We start from the raw sequence: 25,675 nt of genomic DNA, 5'->3' as shown, positions 1-25,675 counted from the left end.
AGGGATAGAGGAGTCTTTCCCCTTTGCAGCCTCCTTCTCTGATCTTAGGTGCGTCCTCATTTAAAGGACACATGAGCTCACTCCTGCGGCCTGCAAACTAGCCAAGACCAAGATCTGATATGAGTACTGATCAGTGCTGGTCCAACCTATCTGAAATCCATGTGGTGCCAGTGATTCTCTGAAACGCAGGGGCATTTTTAAAGGGGGAAGGAAAAAAAAAACCAGCATACTTAAGATTAGGGGCACGTGGTTTGCCTGTTCCACATTTCACCGGGCCCTGACTGCCGTGAGCCTGCAGAACCCGTTCTGATCAGGCTGGCCTCTTAGACCAGGCTGAACGCAGCCGTGTCAGGCCTGTGTTCCCTGCTGAGAAAGTGTGGGCCGTGGGGGGAGAGGCGGACACTTCCCCTGGTGGCCTTGGAAGCACACAGCGCCGTGGCCCTGGGCCAGGCCTTGGGGTTAATAGGCTAACCCAGTGCCGCTCACGGGGTTCCCCGCCTCAGACTAAGCAGATGCCCAGGCTCTCAACATCACAGCCCTGCAAATAGCGCTTGGACTTGGCGGATGTTAAAAGCGTTGACAGTTGTTTGAATTCCATTGGCAGTAATTTATGCCGTGTATAGGAGCAGACGTTTGTTCCTCGGCCCCCACCGGCACACAGCGGTCTCCTTGACTCAGGAGGGTCCTGGAATCGCAGGAAGAGAGAACATGTTAGGAAAGGTCTCCCGCCCTCCCCAGCTTGTTGAACATCGAGTAGGAAATCTGAAGGGACAGGAATAATGCATTTAGGTTTCAGCACATGTTATTTTTTTTTAAAGATTTTATTTATTTATTTGACAGAGACACAGCGAGAGAGGGGACACAAGCGGGGAGTGGGAGAGGGAGAAGCAGGCCCCCCGCGGAGCAGGGAGCCCGATGCGGGGCTTGATCCCAGGACCCTGGGATCATGACCTGAGCTGAAGGCAGACACTTAACGACTAAGCCACCCAGGCGCCCCATCAGCACATGTTATTTTTAAATTAGCCACTATTTGCACTTGGTAAGCTAGGGCAGGGTCCAAGCACCATGTGGGCTAAGTTGAAACACCGGTTCTTCCATGTTATTCTGCTTACTCTGTAGTCTTTGGAAGTGCCTGATGATGACCCTGCCAACACATCCAGAAGCAAGATTTCAGGTTTTTGGAATGGAGGAATTCTTTGAAGGCCATCCCAGGGGGAAAAAACAACATTATAAGAAAGCCAGAACACTATGCTGTTTCTAAAACATTCGGACACAAATGTGTCTGGTCAACTAACGCACTAATGTAGAGAGACAAGCCATGCTCTAGGAGGCAGGGCACCCCTGCCCAGGGACTGCACCTCCCTGTCTCCCTGACATACAGTGTGACCTCGGTCAGTGAAATCCTTGGCCTGTGTGTGCACTCGTGACTCGTCTGTCACATCGGGAATAATCTCAAGTTTCTTCGAGACCAGTAGAGCATGAGGTGGACCATAAAGTGATTGTAGATTCCACAATTTGTTTTTTTTCTAAGTCAGGTTGGCATTCCTCAGAGCAGCCACCAAGGAAACCAGATGGTTATTTGGGTTATGTTTTCATTGCTCCACACACCCAGGAACTTTATTTTGAGAACATTCTCAAAGACTGTAGCACAGGATTTTCCATAAGCCCTACTCATGAGGATGAATTTGACTTTTTAGATTCTCTCAGCTCACTTGGGATCAAATCTGATTAAAAAGGTAGATGGCTGGCCAGGATGAAGAACTACTGGTCTGTGTCAAAGGTGAAGTAAGAGAAAGAAGCTGGCTCTGAGACCAGTTTGCAAGGAGAATATCATGGAGATGAAAGTCTCTCCTCACAAGATGGTGCATTGGAAGTAGTTCATTTGGGTGTAAAAATACTGGCATGCTCACTTTTTTAAAAATCTCACTTATAGATACTTTGAAGCCTTTGAAAGCTCTATGCAAATACTAATTATTTTTTCACGATTTGATTTTATCAGGTTATTTTCTCTTATTAGAATAAAACTGACTCAGAATAATTAGAGAAAAGAGAAATCATTATATAGTCTGATGAAAACACCTGCAGGCACTGAGAATTTGTTTTCAAGTATGTGAACTAGCCCTGGTAGCATGTAGAGTACTGCCAAACATCACAGACCATAGAATGTAGGGCTAAATGGAACCTTTAGCCAAATGGGGCCTGTTTTAGGATTCTGACTCTAATTGCCAACATGGGTTTTTTCCCTCCACCACCAAGCATGTCTCTGACACCAGCTGGGAGTCCTGCAATTCAACCCAATTTTGACACTGTCAACTTGGAGATGGCATCAGAACCCACAGGTTAAGGGCTCCATCCCATAAGAATGCCCCCTAACACACATACACATACACACACACACACACACACACACACACACACACAGACACACACACACAGAGTAGATGCCAGAAGCAGGTCCAGATTGTCTCCTGGACTTTTGACCCTATAGGCTATAGGTTGGAGATTCCAGTGACCCCCTCCTTGGGTTTGATTTACTAGAGCATCCTCCAGAACTCAAATGTTTTGCTTCCTAGATCTCAAGCTTATTATAGAAGGATCTAACACAGGAACAGCTGTGTTATGGAAGAGATGCATAGGGTAAGGTATGGGGAAAGGGTGTGGAGCTTCCTGCTCTCTGAGCCCCATCCTGTTGGTATTTATGGAGACCTCATTACATAGGCAAAGTTGATTGGGTCCTTGGCCATTGGTGATTGATTCAACCACCAGCCATTCTCTCCTCTCAAGAAGTCAGGGGATAGGACTGAAAGTCCCGCCCCTCTAATCACATACCACAGGCTTGGTTCTCCTGGCAACCACTCCCCATCATTAAGTGCTTCCCCAAAGTCACCTGATTAATAAAAAGACACCTCTGTCATTCTTATCACTTAGGAAATTCCAAGGGTTTTAGCAGCTGTAGGCCAGGAAAGGTGATGAAAACCAAGTATATATTTCTTATTATAAATCACAATGTCATAGATCAATGAGGTGGCATTGTATAGAATGGTCATGCGAGGTCTTATCTGCTGTCACATAGTAGAAAGGAAGGAAAGGGAAACGGAAGAGAAGGGGATAGATCCAGGGTGTGAAGCTCCTGCCCCTTTGAGGGAGTTCTTTTCTTCGTTGCTTGCTTTCCATTATTTGACTGAATGAATAAACAAGTGAAGGTATGATTATGTATAAATTTGTAGATGGAAGTAGATACTTATTTAAGTACTGCAAAGTTTGGGTTTTTATTTGCTTAGAAAAACTTTCATTAGCGGAGTCAGGAAAATTAGTAGAAGGGACCTAAGAGACCATTGAGTCCAGGGCCCAGTATGACCAACAAGGAAAGGGTGCCAGGCTATTGGACCAGAGCTCAGGGCCAAGCTGGAACTGATACAGTATACCGTTTACGGACATGTGCTAGGGTGTTCAAAAGACCTGGCCCAGCAGGCTCGGCAGGGAGGAAAGGGGGTCCAGTCCCTCTTTGCCCAATCTTTACATCGTTTGAACAGCAGCTCAAATGACTGCGGTGGTCACTTTTTTTCCTTTTATTTTTCCTACGTTTGTCCAACTTCAGTGCCTGAGACTGCCTCATTCATCATAGGAGAGCAAGCTGGGGCAGCCTCACGCTCACGAAAACAGCCTTTCACTGGTCGTACTGGTTGTAGCATCCAGGCAGCTTGGTATCAAGTCACACCAGAGTTGAGCTAAAGTAGGTTAGGTAAAAATCTCAATTAATTAGATTCTTTTTTTGTATGTGGCTTTCCCCAGGAGGAAATTGGAGTAATCATTTTAAAAACGGGTTTGTAGAGAATAGTTTCTGTATTAAGATAGATTGGAGAGACCAAGTGCCTTCGGAGGAAAAGAACAGGGCTTAGGGTACAAAGAGATGAAAATCTTAAACCTCTTCTTTTGCCTTTTCTTGAAAGGTCTGATACTAAGCGATTGTCAGGTTTTTTTTTTTTAAAGATTTTATTTATTTGTTTGAGAGAGAGAATGAGAGATAGCACGAGAGGGAAGAGGGTCAGAGGGAGAAGCAGACTCCCTGCTGAGCAGGGAGCCCGATGTGGGACTCGATCCTGGGACTCCAGGATCATGACCTGAGCCGAAGACAGTCGCTTAACCAACTGAGCCACCCAGACACCCTGTCAGTTTTTTTTTTTGTTTTTTTGTTTTTTTGTTTATAGCTTTAAGGTTTTAAACCCATTTCTGCTAAATTTTCTGCAAAGGAGCACTTTCCATCCAGCTATAGTCATTAAATGTTATTTCATGAAGTGACCAGAAGGGGTCATTAGAAGACATTTTTCTCTGGGGATGGTTTACCTTTATCTCCTTGTTCTCAGCTCAAGGGCAAGGGAAAAAACAGAGCTATTCCTCTGGTGGAATGATGATGCATCTTTATCTGGCAAGTCTGATTTCAGCTTTGCATGGCATCAGCTTTAAGATTTGGGGGAGGGGGCATCTTAGAAAAGGGGATGCTTATATTAATTTTCCAGACATGATGGTCTTCAGAATAAATGAAACTCAAAAAGATTAAAATTAGGTAGCTGTGGTCATGTTTTGGCCAAAGACTAATTTACCCAAACTATGCTTCTGTTACAAGTAAGAGTTTGGTGCTGAACCCCTTTTGGTTGGCCTGTTTTCCTCCCCAGATTAGCGCTATTGAAGAAGAGTGGTGAAGAAGATTGGAAAAACAGACTTATCAGAAAGCAGGAGTATGGCAAGGCGTCTGTCACCGGCAGCCTGCACATACAAGAAGCGGAACAATCCCTCAAGAAGAAGGTAATGTTTTCCGTGTTAGGAAAAAGCATTCCACTAACATCATGCTTGGAAGTGCATCAGGTAGGCAAGCATGCCCTAACTAACGCCCACTCTGTGAAGCACTGTCTTGCCTTGCGTACACACTGCACATCGGTCTCACAGCGGCCAAAACCGATCAAAAGGTAGGGTCTTGAGATGCTATCAAAGTGTTAGCAGCACTGCTTACATAATGCGTCACGCAAGCAAGTTCCTACATTTTGAAGTGTGTGCTTTGGTTTAAAACCTTCCAAAATGAAGTCTGACATTACAGTGTTATTAAAACGTTTATAGTGAAAATCTTCAATTGACCACAAGCAGTTTATAAGATGCATATAGAATGTGGACTTGAATGTCCTATGCAGAGATTTAAAACCGAAACACAAAACAAGGACATGCGTGTGGTCAGTGAGTACTTATTTTCGTGATTGTGAGCGTGTTTTACAATGAGCAGGCATGCCTTTTGTTGAGAATGTACAGCAAAATATGTTACATATTGAAATAAAATCTAGTAATACATTGTTATTGATACTGGCAAGCATTTCCTCTGTAAAAGTCCTGACGAGTTGTTAAATTACTAGTGTAATGATGACCAGCTTTGGACCAGTCAGTGCACATTCTCAAAGCTGATGGTGAATTTCCCGTTGCTTGGCCCTAGGCTTGCAAATGCGTGTGCTGGCTGGGAACAAGGTCACACGTCCACTGGCCATCTTCTAGGGTCATAAGTCTTTAAACAGAAATGAAGAAAAAAGCCCAGCAATTCCTCAGGGTGATCACCTGTACCCCTTTTAGTTCTAAAACAGCTTAGCATCTGTGGAAGAGAGGAATTGTGAATGTGGCCTTTTTATGCATTCAGAAACTTCCACGAAAGGGAGGTGCCCGTGTAGGATGCTAAGGGAGGAACTCCGATGCTATTTGATATGGTACTTGTGTGTCCTCTGAGGTTAAATTGGGACAATTTGAATTTTCTCTTTTGAGACATAGAGGATATTAAAGATAATGACCAAACACATTTAATTTCAGCGATTTGTAAGGTTCTCCAATAGAGTTGGATATTTAAAAGCATATGGGCAAAGTCTGGATTTCAAGAACAAGATCTTGACGTGAAAAAACAAACAACCCTGAGTCCCTCAATGTATCCCTGTTGCCCACACACTTTATTTAAAAGGGTCTTGAAATCATCGGTTCGACAATAACTTTAACACCTCTTGTTAGTCGTTTTGGAAGATGCAGAGAAGCCATGGGAGCTGACAGTCCCACATGGCCAGGTGAAAGTAAAGACAGCTGTCATGCACAAAGCCGGCTAGGTTCCTCGGGAACAGTGAATGGCATAGGCGCCCTACCGCTTAGAAGACGGGGCGGGGGGGATCATTTGAGCTGTGAGTAGAGGATCAGATCTGAACTGCCTCTCACTTGACGAAGGTTTTTCAGAAGGCAGGAGGGGTGAGTTGGTGACTGTAGTTGCCCGTGGGGGCGGGGAGCACGGCCCACGGAAGCTCCGGGGCCCAAAGCGTGCCCAGGGCCCGAGTGTGCAGACGTGTCTCTGGGCTCCTGGATGCTGCAGATGCCGAAGCCTTCGTGAACTCACTCTTCCTCCTCCTCCGTGACCTAGTTCACCACAGCCTGAGACAGTAAGCTCTTTGAAGTTAAAATAAGCCGATCTATTCTAGGCTTTTGTAACAGACATTGGGAAATCTCAAGTTCTGTTGAGGTCAAGTGGTTTTCACATGGCCCCTGATAAGCCCTTGGCTTCTTTTCTTCCTGAGGGCTGGCAGTATAGTTCATTCACACCTTCGCTGGGCTCAGATGTGAGGTGCCTTAAACCTAATCTGTCTTCAGAGGGTCCCCCGACAGCCACTGAGGGCTCGAGAGACGCCACTGCTTGCTGGGCGTCTGAATGCTGCCCCAGAGAAAGACATTCATGCCATGTGGTGCATGCAGATGGGATCTTGCCACGTGGGCTGGATCTAGACTTGCTGATGGAGAGCTCTGCTAAGGGGAGCAAGCTCTAGAACCTTCCATGTTTTCCACCAAGACAAGAAGAAGAGAGCTGGTTATGCAGTCAGGGCATCACTTCCCAGGCAGTTTGTGAATTCATCAAAGGCACGTAAGTGGTGGCCAAACATTTCCCAGTTTGCCTTCCTCTGGCTTTTGTGTGTTGTAAGCGCAGCCCCATGAGTTGCAACCTGGGGAAATGCAGAGGAGGCAGGAAATAGAGACAGGACTCTATATAAATCATGTCCGTGGCCCCTGTGAAAATCCTTGCTGTCCAATAAAAATGGAATGTGAGCGGCATAAGTACTTTTAGATTGTCTAGTAGCCACCTTAAAAACAAATGTCAAAGGATGCCTCGAAAAATCTGTAAGGGTCTTGTTTCTGTCAGTTTGCCCCCAAACAAAACAAATTTGTGGTGCTCTAACCAGCACATCATTCTGGATCCTCCCTGGGAAGAAAATACCTCTTGACCCGTGAATAGATTTGGGGAACTAAGTTAGAGCTTCTCCTTCCCTACAAAAAGACTAGCCATGTCTCAGAGAATACCTCACTTAACAGTGGTTCCCTGTTTTCCAAATGTATCCCCGTCCTCCCCCCGCCGCCTGCCACCACCAAATAGGGATGAATGATTTGGAGCTTCCGAGTGCAAACCATTTATGTAGCTGGCTCTGCCATTTCCCGTAAGCGGTCTGGGTTCTTCCTCTCTCCTCTCTCTCTCCCTTCCTTTCCCCTTGCCACTCTTCTTCTCTTCTCTCTTCTTTCTCCTGTTCTTGGTTTAGTCCAGGGAAGGGCTAACCTGACTTCAGCATTTTTGCTTTTGTAGCATATATAATTAGTTCTGAAGATGGGAAAGCCATGTGGTTTGTAGATTTGGCCAAGTCCACACTGTCTGGAATGTGTGCACTTGAGCATGATCTGTAGACCGTTCCCTCCAGGCTAACTCATTCCATCCAAAGAGCAAGAAAAATGAAGCAAAGTTTTCAAAGCGGGAGTCTCTTTGTTACAACTCAATTGCATTTATTTATTTCTACCAAGTAATTATTTTAAATTTCAACCTCGTTTTGGCAGGTTTGACATCAAGGCATGTCGTGACTCATTACAGTTTTAAGATAATCATCCAGTATATCAGACTTTTTCCAGGAAATAAAATCCCTTTATAGAGTTTGCCATTACAACCCAGCTCTATGTCTGAGTCACAGATGTGGATTTGCTATCCAGCTATGCTCAGTAGTATCAGATCAGTGAATCAAGCTAAGATCTATGATGTCCGCAGAGCATGTTCTTGAAAATTCAACAAAGGTAAATCTGCCACATTCACGTTCTAATTATCTGCTGACAATCAAATTCCAAATCACAATTCAGGAGAAAGAAGTCCACTCAAAGAGCTAGGGGAGGAGGGGGAGAAAGGCTGATGGTATGACCTCCAAATGAAAGATTATGATCCCACTGATGGGATATGAGTTTACCTGGTGTTTGTACCACCCGACTGTGTGATGAGCATGTGCATGCATCCGATTGAGCCCAGGCACTAAATCCTTGAAAATGACTGTGACACCCTAACCCAACTGTGTTCTGCAGCACTCTGCAATGTTTCCTATTTGTTTTAACCTGTAGGAAGAAGGAGGATTTGCAGATGATAGTGCCATTTCTAATCTGCTTTGGGTAAGCCTGACTCTAACATAGGTGTCCTCTAGATTATAGCCACAGTTCGACCTCGCCGTGTGTAATCTTCATCACTGGTGTTTCCCTGTTTCCCTTTTAAGCCCTCGCTGTTTGGTTCCTTACCCCTGGACAAGATGCCACCTCTATCCAGAGAAGGGAGCTTTCCTGTTTCTTTAATTTTTTTAAATCGTAAAATGACAAACTTTAAAGACTTTAAGAGATTTTATGTTAAATGCTAAAACTGTCGATGAAAGTCACGGTTCCTTCTCAGTAACGGAATATCAAAGAAATTGCACTTATCTTGTCATTACCTCATGCAATCACTGCACAGAACTGACTTGGGCATATTTACTGCGCTTGTGTGGATTTTAGTTAGCTCTCTAAGAAAACAAACAAAATAGGAAGGACTCTCTTGAAAAGAGAACTGAAATTGCAATGAGTAAATTAACATCCTGGTCGAGAAATCTTGTTTTTATCTCTACTCCTCCCCTCCCAGCTCTGATAAACCTTCTCTTTTCACCTCTAATCCTCTTGCTTTGCTCTATAGGAACCTGTATATGCTTCTACTTATTCTCCTGCTATACCTGCTGCCCATAAACACCTGTCTTTTGTATCTATTAATCAGGTGAGGAAAAGCCTACACATTTTAAGCCTCATGGCAATTTCTGAGCAGTAGGGAAGAACTTGTTTCATTTGGGGAAGTAACTCCTTTGCTGCATTTCAGTGTGTGTTCGTGTGTGTGTGTGTGTGTGTGTGCGCGCGTGCGCGCGCGCACACGCGCGCGCGCGGTCAGTTCTCATAAATTTAGAGCTAGTCACACACATCACATCCATGGGTCAGACTTTTATGTAGACTTGATGGCATTCATTCACCTTGTGATCGTGAAATGGGTTTAAGAGGAACATTTCCCCCTTTTAATGTCCAATCTTCATATCCTAAGGTAAGTCAGGAGCCCAAGGAATACTCCAGAGTGTTCCTGCTCCCGCTTGGGAACAGTGCTATCTTGCTGAGCTTGATAAAGGAAGATGTGGAGATGTGGTGGAGGCAGTTGGGTGTGGACGGGCCGGAGAGGAAGATACAGAAAGGAAGAGCCTATTCGGACAGGAGCTGCTTGCAGTGATTTACTGAGATGAGAAACCACAGACCTCCTGCCTCTTACGCTCTGTCTTCACTGTACCTCAGCTGAACCCCACCCCAGAAAGGAGACCTGGCTTGGGCAGAATCATTCCGTTGGTGCATAACACATGATCCTTGTTAAAGCTCAAAGTATCAGTGATTGTTTTTTATTCCCCTCGGAATGTCCCTGGGGTCAAAATAGCTATGAGAAGTGCCTGCATCCACTTTGTCATGAATCCCAGATGCTAGCCTCTCTCCGTCTGAGGGACCTTAACCTAGTCATTTCCCTCTGAGGGCGTCTGTCTCCTCATCAGAACTGGGACTTTCTTACCTCTAAGGTGTCCTCTAACTAAAAATTTCATGACTATACTGTTCCTTTAGGACGAGTGGTGATAAAACAGGTCTTTGAGGAAGAGACACTGAGACCTTATTTCAAATACGAAATTGACAGAGTCCTATCAGAGCAAGGTGTTTGCTGGGCCCTCCTACCTCACCTTATATCTTCACAGTGGAAAGCCCCCTCTTCCTAACTCTCCTGCATTCCTCTGAAGTTAGGAATGCCGGTCTGTGAGAGCCCAGCCCCACACAGACATCAGGGTCCACCCCCAAAAACAGGCTGAAATCTGGAGGAAACCTGCAGTTCTATCACCGAGGGGGTGGGGATGGGTTGTTTCTTCTAAATAAGTCATATTAAATTTGAAAAGAAAAGATGTATTATTGAACTCTTTAAATACAAATTGTATTTATTATATATATGCACATACATACACATTTTTAATAAACTTTATTTTTTTAAAGGAGTTTTAGGTTCACAGCAAAATTGAGCCAAAAGTATAGAGATTTCCCGTGTATCTTCCGCCCTCCCCGTCCCCCCTCCCACATACACACATGCACATAGCCTTCCCCACTATCAATATCCCACACCAGAATGGTACATTTGTTAAACGTGTTGACCCTGCATTGACACATCATTAGTGCCCAATGTCCGTAGTTTACATTTGGGTTCACTCTTGGTACATGGTCTCCGGATTTTGACAAATGTATAATGACATGTATCCATTGTTATAGTATCATATGGACTAGTTTCACTGCCCTAAAACCCCCCTGCACTCCATCTATTTATACCTCCCTCCCTCGAATCCTTGGCAGTTTCTTTATTGTCTCCGTGGTTTTGTCTTTTCCAGAAGGTCATATAGTTGGGATCATGCAGCACGTAGCCTTTTCAGATCAGCTTCTTTCACTGTGTCATATGCATTTAAGATGCCTCCCTGTCTTTTCATGGCTCGATAGCTTCTTTCTTTTTAGTGCTGAATAATATTCTCTCTCTGGTTATACACAGTTTGTTTTAAAAATATGGAACACTTCATGAATCTGCGTGTCATTCTTGTGCAAGGGGCCACGCTGATCTTCTCCATATCATTCCAATTTTAGTATACGTGCTGCCAGAGGAAGCACGTACCACAGTTGATTTATCCATTTGCTTACCGAAGGCCATCTCGGTTGCTTCCAAGTTTGGGCAATTACAAATAAAGTTGCTATAAATATCCATCTGCAGGTTTTTGTGTAGACATTTTCAACTGATTTAGGTATCAAGCAGCACAGTTGCTGGATCATATGTTAAGAATCCTCTTAGTTTTGTAAGAAACTGCCAAACTGTCTTGCAAAGTGGCTCTACCAAAGTCTGCGTTCCCACCAGCAAAAAATAAGAGCTCCTATTGCTGCACATCCTCACCAATATTTGGTGTTGTCAGTGTTCTGGACTTTGGCTATTCTAATGGGTGTGTAGTGGTATCTCATCTGAATTTGCAGTTCTCTAATGACTTTTGATGTGGAGCACCTGTTCATATGCTTGTTTGCCACACACATATCTTCTTTGGTGAGATGTCTCTTCAGATCTTTGCCCATTTTTCAGTTGGTTGGTTGTTTTCTTATTGATGAGTTTTAAGAGTTTGTATATTTTGGATAACATTTCTCTGTCAGGTGTGTCCTTTGTAAATGTTTTCTCTCAGCCTGTGTCTTGTCTTCTCATTCTCTTGACAGTGCTTTCACAGAGCAAAGGCTTTTTTATTTCAGTGAATTTCAGTTACCAGTTCTTTCTTTCATTAGTGTTGTACCTAAAAAGTCATCATTGAATTCAAGGTAATCTAGATTTTTCTTCCATGCTATCTTCTATAAATTTTATAGTTTGGCATTTTACATTTAGACTTATGATCCATCTTGAGTTAATTTTGGGGGAGGGTGTAAATTCTGTATCTAGATTTTCTTTTTCCCTCAGGAAGTGGATATCTAGTTATTCCAGCACCATTTATTGAAAAGACTGTCTTATGTTCACTATATTGCCTTGGACCTTTCAAAGTTAATTGAGTATATTTGTATGAATATATTTCTAGGCTCTCTATTCTGTTCTGTTGATCTACTGATCTGTTCCCCGCACCCCCCCCCATAATACCACACTGTCTTGATTATTACAGCTTTATCGTAAGTCTCAAAGTCGGGTAGTGTCAGTCTTCCAATTCCATTCTTCTCCTTCGATATTGTGTTGGCTGTTCTGAGTCTTTCCCCCTCTCCATATAAACTTTAGAATTAGTTCATCAGTAGCCACAAAGTAATTTGCTGAGATTTTGATCGAAATTGCACCAGATCTGTCGATCAAGTTGGAAAGAACTGGCATCTTGACAATATTGCAGCTTCCAATCCATGAACATGAACTATCTCTCCATGCATTTTTAAGTTTAAAGAAAAATACCACGTACGAGAGGTAGTTTATGTTTCATCACTTCAGACTTAAAATAGCCTTAAAATTCTATATTTTTATGTCTTGACAACTTTCTCAGATAAATATTTTATATACCAGCCTTTGTAGCACTACCCCATCGGTGTTCTTGGAGACTTCTTACCTCCTACAGTCCTGGTATCTGTGTTCACTAATGCAGAGGCTCAGAAAAGAAAACAGAGCATTACAACAGCACACATGTTCTGTCTAAATGGACTGTTTGTCCCTTTGTTGGGCTTTCACGTGCATTTCCTTCTTCCTCACATGCCTCACAACTGTACCAGAAGAAGATTTCCCTGTATTCCTCTCCCTTCATCTGAGTTGCTTGTAGATGGTGGCAAGACCATGGTTAGTTGGAGGTCTAACCCTAGTTGGGATCTTTCTCCATGTTTTGTTCAAGCCATCGAAGGCTGTGTGCACTGACAAGGGACTGAAATCACTGAAGGAGGGGGCAAAGCCACAATTCTTTAACAGTACACAGAATTCTAAAAAAAAAAAAAAAAAAAAAGCAAGTAGTACTGATTTGTCACTTTATTGCTACTACTTAATCTGTGCTCTTATAATTTCTTTAGTTTAACTAGATGTGAATAAGATAAAAATTTAAAAACCAGATCACAGGGGCGCCTGGGTGGCTCAGATGGTTAAGCGTCTGCCTTCGGCTCAGGTCATGACCCCAAGGTCCTGGGATTGAGCCCCGCATGGGGCTCCTGGCTCAGCGGGGAGGCTGCTTCTCCCTCTGCCTCTGCCTCCCCCCCTGCTCATGCTCTCTCTCTCTCTTTCTCTGTGTCTCAAATGAATAAATAAAATCTTAAAAAAAATAAAAATAAAAACCAGATCACAGTATTTTCTATCCATGAAGCTCTCCAGTTGTGGGAGAATTTTACCCTTAAATCTGTACTAGTTCTAGGAAAACATGTTAGATTTGCTCACTCTTCTTGTATCACCTGTCTGTGTCAGCAACATGTGGGAAGAGTTGCAGTATGCATCCTCACTAGGCATACAGAAGCAAACCTACCAGTAGTGATGCAGTGACCTGAAAACATTCTTGCAGATTGATCCTTTGCCTAACTTCAAACTGTGTCCTACCAAGTCCCTGCCATCCCTAAGACCTACCTTCCTTCCCAGCTGTCCAGCTGTTTTCACTTTTTCACTGCCTTCTACACACACACACACAGGTACACGCAGATGCTTATTCCTTCCCCTCACTGTTTCCATCTCTCTGTACCACATTCATGGGATCTGCATTTGAAAGAGTGGAGGACAGATGGAGTAGGGCCTCTATTCATATTGTGTCCCAACTCTCTTACTATTCCAGTCAATCCTAAACATCATCAGCTAAACCTAGACAAGCCTGGAAGATGGCACAATACTTATTATAATATATACCACGTCCTTCTCTAAACAAGGAAAGAAAAACTTAGAAGGGAAAAACGAGACGACAATAATGAAATGGAAAGCTAAAAAAAAAAAAAGTCAATGGACAAAGATATGTGTCTCGTTCTCACATTTTGAGTTCAAAAGTTTAATAGCAGCTCGTGAGAAATTGTATTAATCTTCTCAGGGGATAGAAAAGCTGTGTATTTCTTACCCCACTAGAGAGCCATCTGAAGTCAGAGGAATTAGGGGACCTAAACCAACTTCACTAAGTAGCAACATTAAGAAAGAGAGGCAAAAACCTTTATGTTTAACATTATCACTGAGAGGGGAGTAAAAAAAAAAATACTCCTTGACAAAGATCTGGCAAACTACTGGAAGCTTCTAACAGCTGTATCATTCCCGGCCTCGTAGCTTCCATGTTCCTGCAGGAGCTCCTGGGGAATCTGAGTGCTTTGGGAACTGGAGTTGTGGATTCAGGGAATGCCATTTTTTTGAGTCATGAACCACACCCTGCCACCACACCCGGGACTTTGGAGATGTGTTACCAAGTTTGGCAGAACTAATGATGTCTGGATCTTTGAAGAAGAAAACTTTCTTGGCACTTCATATATTTTTTCAAAATATTTTAAGCCAAGTGCTACACTGACTTGATTAAAATTCACTCCTGAAACTTCATTTTCAAAGAAAATGTATTATCTTTTTTTGAATTTTGATGAAGTCTTCCTGGCAAGTCAACCTCAGAGTTTATTTAATAAGAGTATTTGATTCAGAGAGTTGCTTGGAATTAGGGTCATTTCACCAGTCGTAAGTGAAAAAGTGAAGGAAAAGGGTTTTTAACTTTGGGATAATATTTTATTTTGATAAAATTTAAAACTTACCAAAAAAGGGCCCATGATAGGGCTCTCTCATATACCCTTTACCAGAGCCACTGACTGTTCGCATTCGCTCACCACCCCTGCCCTGTCTCCTCTCTTCCCTCCACCCCATGCCCTGCCACCGCTGCTGACTTCCCCCTTCCCCTTCTGTCTCATATGCACATACATGATATACATGGTTGGGGCTGCCCTAACAGAACGCCATAGACTGAGTGGCTTATAAACAACAGAAATTGATTTCTCACAGTTCCGGAGGCTGAAAGTTCAGGATCAGGGTGCCAGTAGATTCTGTGTCTGGTGAGAGCCTGCTTACTCTTCGTTGATGCTTGCTGCATCCTCACATGGTGACTTTCCTCACATGGTGGGACGAGCAGGGGAGCCTTCTGGGGTGTCCTTTATAAGAGTGTTACTCCTCTTCAGGAGGGCTCCACCTTCCTGACCTAACACCTCCCAAAGGCCTCACCTCCTAAGACATCACCCTGGGGATGAAGTTTCAACATATGTAATTTGGGGCACACAAACATTCGGTCTAGCTCACTTCATAACCACAATCCAGTGACGAAGGTGAGGAAATGTAACACCGATGCGGTGTTTAATCCATAGCCCATTTCCAGCTGTGTCTGTTCCCCTCCAACCATGTCCCTTCTAGCCCCCCCGTCCCTTCAGGAAAAGAGTTTTTAACCTAATTTAAATTACCAAACGTCTCAAAATCAGTTCTGGCTGTGTTGCTCTGTGGAAGAATTCTGTAAAGGATTCATGAACTAGATGATGGAGAAGTCCATGTTCATGGCTTAACCCGAATGTGGCCCATGCAGATATGTTTTATGCACATCTCTCCCGGAAAGGAAAGAAAGAACCTGGAAGGTGATAACCTTCCATCATTCCAGTGTTTTAGGAAGATGAACTTTGCCAATCTTTACTTTCTTGCTGAGTGAATCTAGAAGTTTTTTTTTCTGTTGGTCAGTTAAGGGAAGTCAGTTGGATGCACTTCCCCTCAGGGCTCTCCTGGTTTTCTGACTTTGGTCAGTGGAAGGTCTACGATCACCTGGACCTTTGTTGCTTCTTATCCAAGAAAGAACTCCTAACAAGGGAAGAAGATCTGGGGAACCCACCAGAAGAGGTTAAGGCAAAGCCCCAGCAGGAACGGCCCACCTCAGGTCTGAGAAGGGGCTGAGGTTAAAGCCAAAGCACAGAGCCAGGAGGCCACACCAGTTTAGGGCCCCTGTCATAGAAGCAACCTTGCGGTGGGCAGCGGAACGAGCGGGGGAAGTTCCTTCTGCTCTGGGGAGGAGGCTTTTCCCCTCTTCCTTCCTCTGCGCTCGATCCCACAGCACCTGGCCCTGCCTCTCTCCCTGTCCCGTGCTCCCTAACACGTGATACATTTTAAATTTTATCAAAATAAAAAATTATCAAAAAATTAAAAAGCCCCTTTCTTTCATCTCCCCCCTCATGATTTGTTCCTAATTTGACCCTAATTCCAAGGAACTCTGAGAGGGGTTGGTAGTGAGAGGAGGGACAGCATGGAGGAGGAGGGAAAGCAAACTCTGTCCTGCCAGCGTTGAGGGCCTCCCGCGCTGGTGTCGCCCGCCACCGTCATCCACACTGTCTGTCCCTGGCACGCCGCTTCCCCCCCGGCGCATTCCGTACCCCACCTGGTCCAGCTCCTCCTACTCCCGCCTCAGCCCGGTCCTGTCCTCACTCCTCCCTCTCCTCGCCTCCCGCCGTCCCCGAAGCCTCTTCCTCCCAGGCCAAATGAGTTCACCAAGGCCTTAGAAACTGAAGAGGCAGGTATCTCCAGAACCCCATTAGAAGCTTCTGAAAGCAGTTTGTAGGTAGAGACGTTAGTCCGTATGTAGGTTACATCCATAGCACGATTCATCCTCAGTGTCAGACACACTGTGACCCAGACGCCCCTTTCGGGGGCTGACCTGCTTCCCTAACTGACGTAACAGAGGTGTCTGGGAGAAAGCATGCTGAGTTCCAGAAAACCTTCTTGGAGCACACCTTATTCCTCTACTCAGCTTTCTCTTTTATACTTGACCGTGGTCCTCGTGAACGGAAGTGGGTAAGATTTTCTGGATTGACCATGTCTTTTGTGAGAATAGATGGATAAAATTTCCTAATCAGCTGAGTTTAGCTAGCTCAGTAAAACCGAGCAACTTTTAAATTGATGGCATGAAGAGAGTCTCTATTTTTGTTTATTTATACAAGGTATCATTTTGGTGTTCCAGTATTCCAAACGAATGAGTGAAAAAAAAAAAATCAAAGTTTTAACCTAAAGTTTCAGTGTTGTTGATGGTGATCTCTCACCCAAGCGGGAAGTTAGAACGGCAAACCCATCTCAGCTAGAACGGTTACGGACATTTTTGGACAGTGTAGCGCTCCTGTTTGTTTGCCTGCTTTTCGGCTCACAGAATGCTGCATGTTGAAGTTCACAGCTCTGTCATTTCCCTGTCCCGTTTTCTCCTTGGCACACTTCGTAAACAGCGGGTCACAGAAAGTCGAGAGAGCCAGATGACTATCGAAGAGAGGAAGCACCTCATCACTGTAAGAGAAGAAGCCTGGAAGACAAAAGGCAAAGGAGCAGCCAACGACTCCACCCAGTTTACAGTGGCTGGCAGAATGGTGAAGAAAGGTCAGAATGTGTGTGTGTGCATGCATGGGCTTGTGGGAACAGGTGTGCGTGCGGAGGGGCGGGGGGCACACACTCTGTTGCCCGTGGAGGGGAGGGTTGCTCATGATAACTTAATTTAAAAAATCAAGCCATGGTCTTTTTTAGTTTTTACTCTTATTGAAGTTGTGTGAACATTTTCTGGCTAGATTTTGTGAGCCAGTCCTACTGAAAACCTTTTCTTCCTAAGTAGCATCATCTTTATGTAGGAAGTATAATTCAGTTAGTGACATTTCAAAATTTAGCCATTTGGAAGTTGAGCACAGGTTTCAAAAAGCAATTGCAAATCATCTAACAAATCGTAGTCCTTTCCCATAATTGCTTTTAAATTATTTTCATTTTCTTGCCATCTGGCAATCAGTTAACCCAAATAAGGCTTTGTCAATGAAGAACGAGCTTATGTCTTCTCTTTTTTAGAGTAATTTCTAGGTCCCTTTCCGTCAAACCAGAGTTCGCCGGCTTGCAAAGCCCTAGTTTCAGATAGGTTTTAATAGGTGTTTAAAAGATGTATGCCATTCTGAGGAAGTGGGATTCCCTGCAGACTGTCACTTGTTTGCCGCTGAGCTCTTAGAATTGATTTGAAGCCAGTATTGAAAGATTTATGAAATTGACCGATGCCTCACATGGTCAGTGAAGTCACTTTATGCCTCACGTGGTCAGTAAAGCTGTGAGGGTCCCTATCTGGTGGGAAATGGTTAAAATCTGGGGTCCCTTCATCACCTATCTGCATATACCTTCATTTTCTAAGGTATTGTTTAAAAACAAATTTCCTGACTTGGTGATAAAAGCGCTCACACGCACTTAGAGCTAACGTACATTGTCATCAGCTTTCTCAGTTCATGCTTCTCTTTCCTGGAAACCTTTCAGAATCCTCACTTATAAATAGTGCCTAACTCATTGTAGGCACATAATAAATATTTGCAGAAGGAAGGGCAGGGAAACCCTGACTTGTGATTAACTCAAATCTTGGTGGAAGAAAACAGAAGACAATTTGCTCCTACCAAACGAGGTAGTCATTGCATATATTCTTCATCAGATCACAGACCTGTATACTCATGTTAAATGACTTTGGCCTGAGCCCCATCCCTGTGTTAACAAAAGCAGACCCTGAGGCCCACGCTGGTTAAGAACTCAAGCAGGGAACTTGAATCAAAGTTCCGATCTTCCAACTTTTAGCCTGGACTTTCATCCCGATAACTTTTTACTTTGGTTTCTTTCTTCCTCTTCCATCTTAAAAATTGCCATTTATTTGTAAGCAGACCCTTATTACCAAATACACTGCCCTTGTGCATAGTGATGTCAGAGGAAATGGATTTGTTCTCATGCTGGTTTGGAGAACAAGGTTAGAGAAGTTCTTATCTCTTAGTGTAGGAGTTTGCTTTCACATTTCTTGAACAAGTCCAGGATCTTTATTTAACAGGTGCTACATGGCTTGCTCAGGAAATAATTTTCTTGTACTTTTAATCTAATGAAAAAACTGTATCCTGTTTTTCTAATATTTTTTACCACTTGCTGAGTTACATGTTTCACTGGAATCATCAGCTCTTTCTGATTTGCAGTCATATGGCATCCAGTGTGCTACAGTCACACACTGCAGAATAAAATAGCCCCTTCACCACAGCCACAGAGACTTCTCAGCTCAGCGGGTTACTACATACCAGTGAGTTTCTGAGAGGTGTGCTATACCCTGATTTTCATTCCCTCACTCCAGAAGACTCTATTCTCCCCTCGCTTCGTTAAGACGTTTTGATGTTCCTAGACTGTATGTACCTAACAATTAGTACTCTAGTTCCCGTGGTATTCTACGATTCTCCTGAAAGGAAAGTGCTCAAAATACCCCTTTGAATAAGAGAGCTATGAAAATGTCTCTGAAGAGACATAACCAGGTGACTGGTTATTGCAGGTAGAATCACTGAGAAAAGGTATGGGGAGTGCTTTGTTTAACAGTGTCCTGTCATTTAAATTTATATACCCTCCCCCATTAGGGAGAAACCCTTGCCTGTAGTTGGGAAAGGGATGTCCCACCAGCGGGAGCTCTTGCACGTGTTGCTGCCTGAATGGGCAGCAGGGGGCGCCCCGATGGTCCGGAGGGCCAGAGTTCCCTGAGCTCTAAAGCTGATTTCAACTGTACCTCCTTTTAGTAGGTGATGATTTACGGTACCTGTACTGCCTGTGATACCAAATTTTACTTTATTATCTTTCAAGAAAGTGTGCTTTCTCACCGATAGAAACCTTTTGTGGGTTTGATAACTGAAATAAATGTTTTAATTTTTATAGACATCATCAGGCAAATATATGTACCTATTAAATACTTCCAGAATATCACCTAAAACTGAAGTTTGAAACCACATTTCAATATTTTTCTTTAAAAGTTTTATGCTATTATACATCCCTCTCCAGCTAACGGAAGGAGCAGAGCAACTCATTCATTTATTTTTCCTAGTGAGCGATAGTGAGTTACATATTCTGCAAATGCTGTTCTTTGAGGGATGCTTAAAGTGGCAATGTCATCTAATGATTTCACATCTATTACAAATGAATACAAAGAACGTTAACATCTCATTTTGTTCTTTGTAAATGCACTAAACACTTTTCTTTGCAATCCCTTCTACGTAGGTGAGGGAAAAAGTACTCATCTTTGTCTTTATTAAGGTTTCTTGTTCCAACCAGATACCCTCTCTGTGCTGGAATGCCTTTCTTTCATGTGTCCCTAACCTTTATACTTTAAAAAATTCCCTTGTTAAATGTATGTGAAAGCATATTGCTAGTTCCCAGCCACACCTGAGATGGATACAACCCTTCAGCAATCATAGATCAATTTAACTGTATCCTCTTTTTTGTCTTTCTTCTAAAAGGTTAGTACTCCTTAGGCTATCACTCAACGAAATCACACTCTGCTTGGGGCACCTGGGTAGCTCAGTTGTTAAGCATCTGCCTTCGGCTTGGGTCATGATCCCAGGGTCCTGGGATCAAGCCCCACGTTGGGCTCCCTGCTCCGTGGGAAACCTGCTTCTCCCTCTCCCACTCCCCCTGCTTGTGTTCCCTCTCTCGTTGTCTCTCTCTGTCAAATAAATAAATAAAATCTTAAAAAAAATCACACTCTGCTTGATGTCCCCAAAGGCCAAACTGCCCCTACCTTGTCTCAGCCTGCAGGAGGACCCCAGTGCCAGGGGTCACTTGGCAGCTGGTGTGACACGGCCCATTCTCCACTTCCTCTGTGGGATGTGGTGCAAATGTACTTTCTCTTGAACTACCTCCACCACCCTAAAGGGCCTTCAGGACTCACAACTCCATGTGTTCAAGTATATTCTGATGCCTTACATACTCTTCTATTCCATTTACGTGTTACGGGCACATTTTCTCAACTGTCTTCATTGTTCATTTTGGAGTGGCAGCTTCACTGCCATTTCAGCTACTGTAGTCCTTAGAAACTACAAAACTGTGTCTACACCTACAGTTGTCCTACGTAGCCACAATACCTGCTGGATGTATGTCATGTGCACACGCATGCATGTGTGTAAAGTCTATAGGTTGTAAGGTCTACGTTGGGACTGATGGAGATCCAGCAGGGTCCTGGGAATTTCCAGAAGTGATCCTGAGATACTAACTAGCTTCTTTTTTTTTTATTTAGATAAAAACGTCTTCATTTATAAAATACAAGTAATTCTTATGGTGGTATGCCAATATGGCAATATTTATAAGGTGATACTGAAATGCTTGGATTTTTATTCTTTTTTTTTTTTAATTTTTATTGTTATGTTAATCACCATATATTACATCATTAGTTTTTGATGTAGTGTTCCATGATTCATTGTTAGTGCATAACACCCAGTGCTCCATGCAGAACGTGCCCTCTTGAATACCCACCACCAGGCTAACCCATCCCCCTACCCTCCTCCCCTCTAGAACCCTGTATGTTTTTGAGAGTCCATCGTCTGTCATGGTTCATCTCCCCCTCTGACTTACTCCCCTTCATTCTTCCCCTCCTGCTATCTTCTTCTTTTTCTTTTTTCTTAACATATGTTGCATTATTTGTTACAGAAGTACAGATCTGTGATTCAACAGACTTGCACAATTCACAATGCTCACCATAGCACATACCCTCCCCAATGTCTATCACCCAGCCACCCCATCCCTCCCACCCCCCACCACTCCAGCAACACTCAGTTTGTTTCCTGAGATTAAGAATTCCTCATATCAGTGAGGTCATATGATACATGTCTTTCTCTGATTGACTTATTTCACTCAGCATAACACCCTCCGGTTCCATCCACGTCGTTGCAAATGGCAAGATCTCATTCCTTTTGATGGCTGCATAATATTCCATTGTGTATATATACCATCTCTTCCTTATCCATTCATCTGTCGATGGACATCTTGGCTCTTTCCACAGTTTGGCTATTGTGGACATTGCTGCTATAAACATTGGGGTGCACTTACCCCTTCGGATCCCTACATTTGTATCTTTGGGGTAAATACCCAGTAGTGCAATTGCTGGATCGTATGGTAGCTCTAATTTCGACTGTTTGAGGAACCTCCATACTGTTTTCCAGAGGGGTTGCACCAGCTTGCATTCCCACCAACAGTGTAGGAGGGTTCCCCTTTCTCCGCATCCACGCCAACATCTGTCGTTTCCTGACTTGTTAATTTTAGCCATTCTGACTGGTGTGAGGTGGTATCTCACTGAGGGTTTGATTTGGATTTCCCTGATGCCGAGCGATGTGGAGCACTTTTTCATGTGTCTATTGGCCATTTGGATGTCTTCTTTGGAAAAATGTCTGTTCATGTCTTCTGCCCATTTCTTGATTGGATTATTTGTTCTTTGGGTGTTGAGTTTGAGAAGTTCTTTATAGATTTTGGATACTAGCCCTTTATCTGATATGTCATTTGCAAATATTTTCTCCCATTCTGTCGGTTGTCTTTTGGTTTTGTGGACTGTTTCTTTTGCTGTGCCAAAGCTTTTTATCTTGATGAAATCCCAATAGTTCATTTTTGCCCTTGCTTCCCTTCCCTTTGGTGATGTTTCTAGGAAGAAGTTGCTGCAGCTGAGGTCGAAGAGGTTGCTACCTGTGTTCTCCTTTAGGATTTTGATGGACTCCTGTCTCACGTTTAAGTCTTTCAACCATTTGGAGTCTATCTTTGTGTGTGGTGTAAGGAAGTGGTCCAGTTTCATTCTTCTGCATGTGGCTGTCCAATTTTCCCAACACCATTTGTTGAAGAGACTGTCTTTTTGCCATTGGACATTCTTTCCTGCTTTGTCAAAGATAAGTTGACCATAGAGTTGAGGGTCCGTTTCTGGGCTCTCGATTCTGTTCCATTGATCTATGTGTCTATTTTTGTGCCAGTACCATACTGTCTTGATGACGACAGCTTTGTAATAGAGCTGGAAGTCCAGAATTGTGATGCCGCCAGCTTTGCTTTTCTTTTTCAATATTCCTCTGGCTATTCGGGGTCTCTTCTGGTTCCATATAAATTTTAGGATTATTTGTTCCATTTCTTTGAAAAAAGTGGATGGTATTTCGATGGGGATTGCATTGAATGTGTAGATTGCTCTAGGTAGCATTGACATCTTCACAATGTTGGTTCTCCCAATCCATGAGCATGGAACGTTTTTCCATTTCTTTGTGTCTTCTTCAATTTCTTTCATGAGTATTTTATAGTTTTCTGAGTACAGATCCTTTGCCTCTTTGGTTAAATTTATTCCTAGGTATCTTATGGTTTTGGGTGCCATTGTAAATGGGATCGACTCCTTGATTTGTCTCTCTTCTGTCTTGGTGGTGGTGTATAGGAATGCCACTGATTTCTGTGCATTGATTTTATATCCTGCCACTTTACTGAATTCCTGTATGAGTTCTAGCAGTTTTGGGGTGGAGTCTTTTGACTTTTCCACATACAGTATCCTATCATCTGCAAAGAGTGAGAGTTTAACTTCCTCTTTGCCGATTTGGATGCCTTTGGTTTCTTTTTGTTGTCTGATTGCTGTGGCTAGGACTTCTAATACTATGTTGAATAGCAGTGGTGAGAGTGGACATCCCTGCCGCGTTCCTGACCTTAGGGGAAAAGCTCTCAGCTTTTCCCCATTGAGAATGATATTGGCTGTAGGTTTTTCATAGATGGCTTTTATGATATTGAGGTAGGTACCCTCTAGCCCTATACTCTGAAGAGTTTTGATCAAGAAAGGATGCTGTACTTTGTCAAATGCTTTTTCTGCATCTATTGAGAGGATCATATGATTCTTGTTCTTTCTTTTGTTAATGTATTGTATCACGTTGATTGATTTGCAGATGTTGAACCAGCCTTGCAGCCCCGGGATAAATCCCACTTGGTCATGGTGAATAATCCTTTTAATGTACTGTTGTATCCTATTGGCTAGTATTTTGGTGAGAATTTTTGCATCCCTGTTCATCAAGGATATTGGTCTGTAATTCTCCTTTTGATGGGGTCTTTGTCTGGTTTGGGGATCAAGGTAATGGTGGCCTCATAAAATGAGTTTGGAAGTTTTCCTTCCATATCGATTTTTTGGAACAGTTTCAGGAGAATAGGTATTAATTCTTCTTTAAATGTCTGATAGAATTCCCCTGGGAAGCCATCTGGCCCTGGGCTTTTGTTTCTTGGGAGATTTTTGATGACTGCTTAAATTTCCTTAGTGGCTATAGATCTGTTCAGGTTTTTTTATTTCTTCCTGGTTCAATTTTGGTAGTTGATACATCTCTAGGAATGCACCCATTTCTTCCAGGTTATCTAATTTGCTGGCATAGAGTTGCTCATAATATGTTCTTATAATTGTTTGTATTTCTTTGGTGTTGGTTGTGATCTCTCCTCTTTCATTCATGATTTTGTGGATTTGGGTCCTTTCTCTTTTCTTTTTGATCAGTCTGGCCAGGGGTTTATCAATCTTGGTAATTCTTTCAAAGAACCAGCTCCTAGTTTCGTTGATCTGTTCTACTGTTCTTTTGGTTTCTAGTTCATTGATTTCTGCTCTGATCTTTATGATTTCTCTTCTCCTGCTGAGTTTAGGCTTTCTTTGCTGTTCTTTCTCCAGCTCCTTTAGGTGTAGGGTTAGGTTGTATATTTGAGACCTTTCTTGTTTCTTGAGAAAGGCTTGTATTGCTATATACTTTCCTCTCAGGACTGCCTTTGCTGTATCCCAAAGATTTTGAACAGTTGTGTTTTCATTTTCGTTGGTTTCCATGAATTTTTTTAATTCTTCTTTAATTTCCTGGTTGACCCATTCATTCCTTAGTAGGATGCTCTTTAGCCTCCATGTATTTCGGTTCTTTCCGACTTTCCTCTTGTGATTGAGTTCTAGTTTCAAAGCATTGTGGTCTGAAAATATGCAGGGAATGATCCCAGTCTTTTGGTACCGGTTGAGACCTGATTTGTGACCTAGGATGTGATCAATTCTGGAGAATGTTCCACAGGCACTAGAGAAGAATGTGTATTCCGTTGCTTTGGGGTGGAATGTTCTGAATATGTCTGTGAAGTCCATTTGGTCCAGTGTGTCATTTAAAGTCTTTATTTCCTTGTTGATCTTTTGCTTAGATGATCTGTCCATTTCAGTCAGGGGGGTGTTAAAGTCCCCCACTATTTTTGTATTGTTGTCAATGTGTTTCTTTGCCTTTGTTATTAATTGCCTTATATAATTGGCTGCTCCCGTGTTTGGGGCATAGATATTTACAATTGTTAGATCTTCTTGTTGGATAGACCCTTTAAGTAGGTTATAGTGTCCTTCCTCATCTCTTATTACAGTCTTTGGTTTAAAATCTAATTTGTCTGATATAAGGATTGCCACCCCAGCTTTCTTTTGGTGTCCATTAGCATGGTACATGGTTTTCCACTCCCTCACTTTCAATCTGGGGGTGTCTTTGGGTCTAAAATCAGTCTCTTGCAGACAGCATATTGATGGGTCTTGTTTTTGAATCCAATCTGATAGCCTGTGTCTTTTGATGGGGGCATTGAGCCCATTTACATTCAGGGTAACTATTGAAAGGTATGAATTTAGTGCCATTGTATTGCCTGTAAGATGACTGTTACTGTATATTGTCTCTGTTCCTTTCGATCTGTGCTGCTTTTAGGCTCTCTCTTTGCTTAGAGGACCCCTTTCAATATTTCTTGGAGGACTGGTTTCGTGTTTGCAAATTCCTTTAGTTTTTGTTTGTCCTGGAAGCTTTTTATCTCTCCTTCTATTTTCAATGACAGCCTAGCTGGATATAGTATTCTTGGCTGCATATTTTTCTCGTTTAGTGCTCTGAAGATATCATGCCAGTCCTTTCTGGCCTGCCAGGTCTCTGTGGATAGGTCTGTTGCCACCTAATACTTCTACCATTGTACGTTACATATCTCTTCTCCTGAGCTGCTTTCAGGATTTTCTCTTTGTCTCTGAGACTC

General features: G+C 43.0%; 1 protein-coding gene and 1 non-coding gene across 6 annotated transcripts in view; one reads left to right on the top strand and one right to left on the bottom strand.

Moving 5' to 3' along the window:
- SVIL (supervillin) overlaps positions 1 to 25,675 on the top strand; it is a 233,511-nt gene that overhangs the window by 172,077 nt on the left and 35,759 nt on the right. For 3 of the 5 annotated variants that reach the window (XM_073885529.1, XM_073885531.1, XM_073885530.1), the window contains 4 exons: positions 4,674 to 4,803; positions 8,428 to 8,475; positions 9,023 to 9,100; positions 17,104 to 17,251. In XM_073885529.1, coding sequence (XP_073741630.1) covers positions 4,674 to 4,803; positions 8,428 to 8,475; positions 9,023 to 9,100; positions 17,104 to 17,251 — 404 coding nt within the window. The remainder of the gene's footprint in view (positions 1 to 4,673; positions 4,804 to 8,427; positions 8,476 to 9,022; positions 9,101 to 17,103; positions 17,252 to 25,675) is intronic. The other 2 variants (XM_073885532.1, XM_073885528.1) reach the window with 1 other exon arrangement.
- Positions 10,939 to 11,046, bottom strand: LOC112834430 (U6 spliceosomal RNA). The gene has a single exon (XR_003210904.1). It is a non-coding gene; the product is annotated as a U6 spliceosomal RNA (small nuclear RNA).

Source organism: Callorhinus ursinus, unplaced genomic scaffold (genome assembly GCF_003265705.2).
Source record: "Callorhinus ursinus isolate GAN/ISIS: 27379988/994484 unplaced genomic scaffold, GSC_fseal_2.0 scaffold62, whole genome shotgun sequence".
Classification (NCBI taxonomy): domain Eukaryota; kingdom Metazoa; phylum Chordata; class Mammalia; order Carnivora; family Otariidae; genus Callorhinus; species Callorhinus ursinus.
This window is presented reverse-complemented; position numbering and strand designations above follow the sequence as displayed.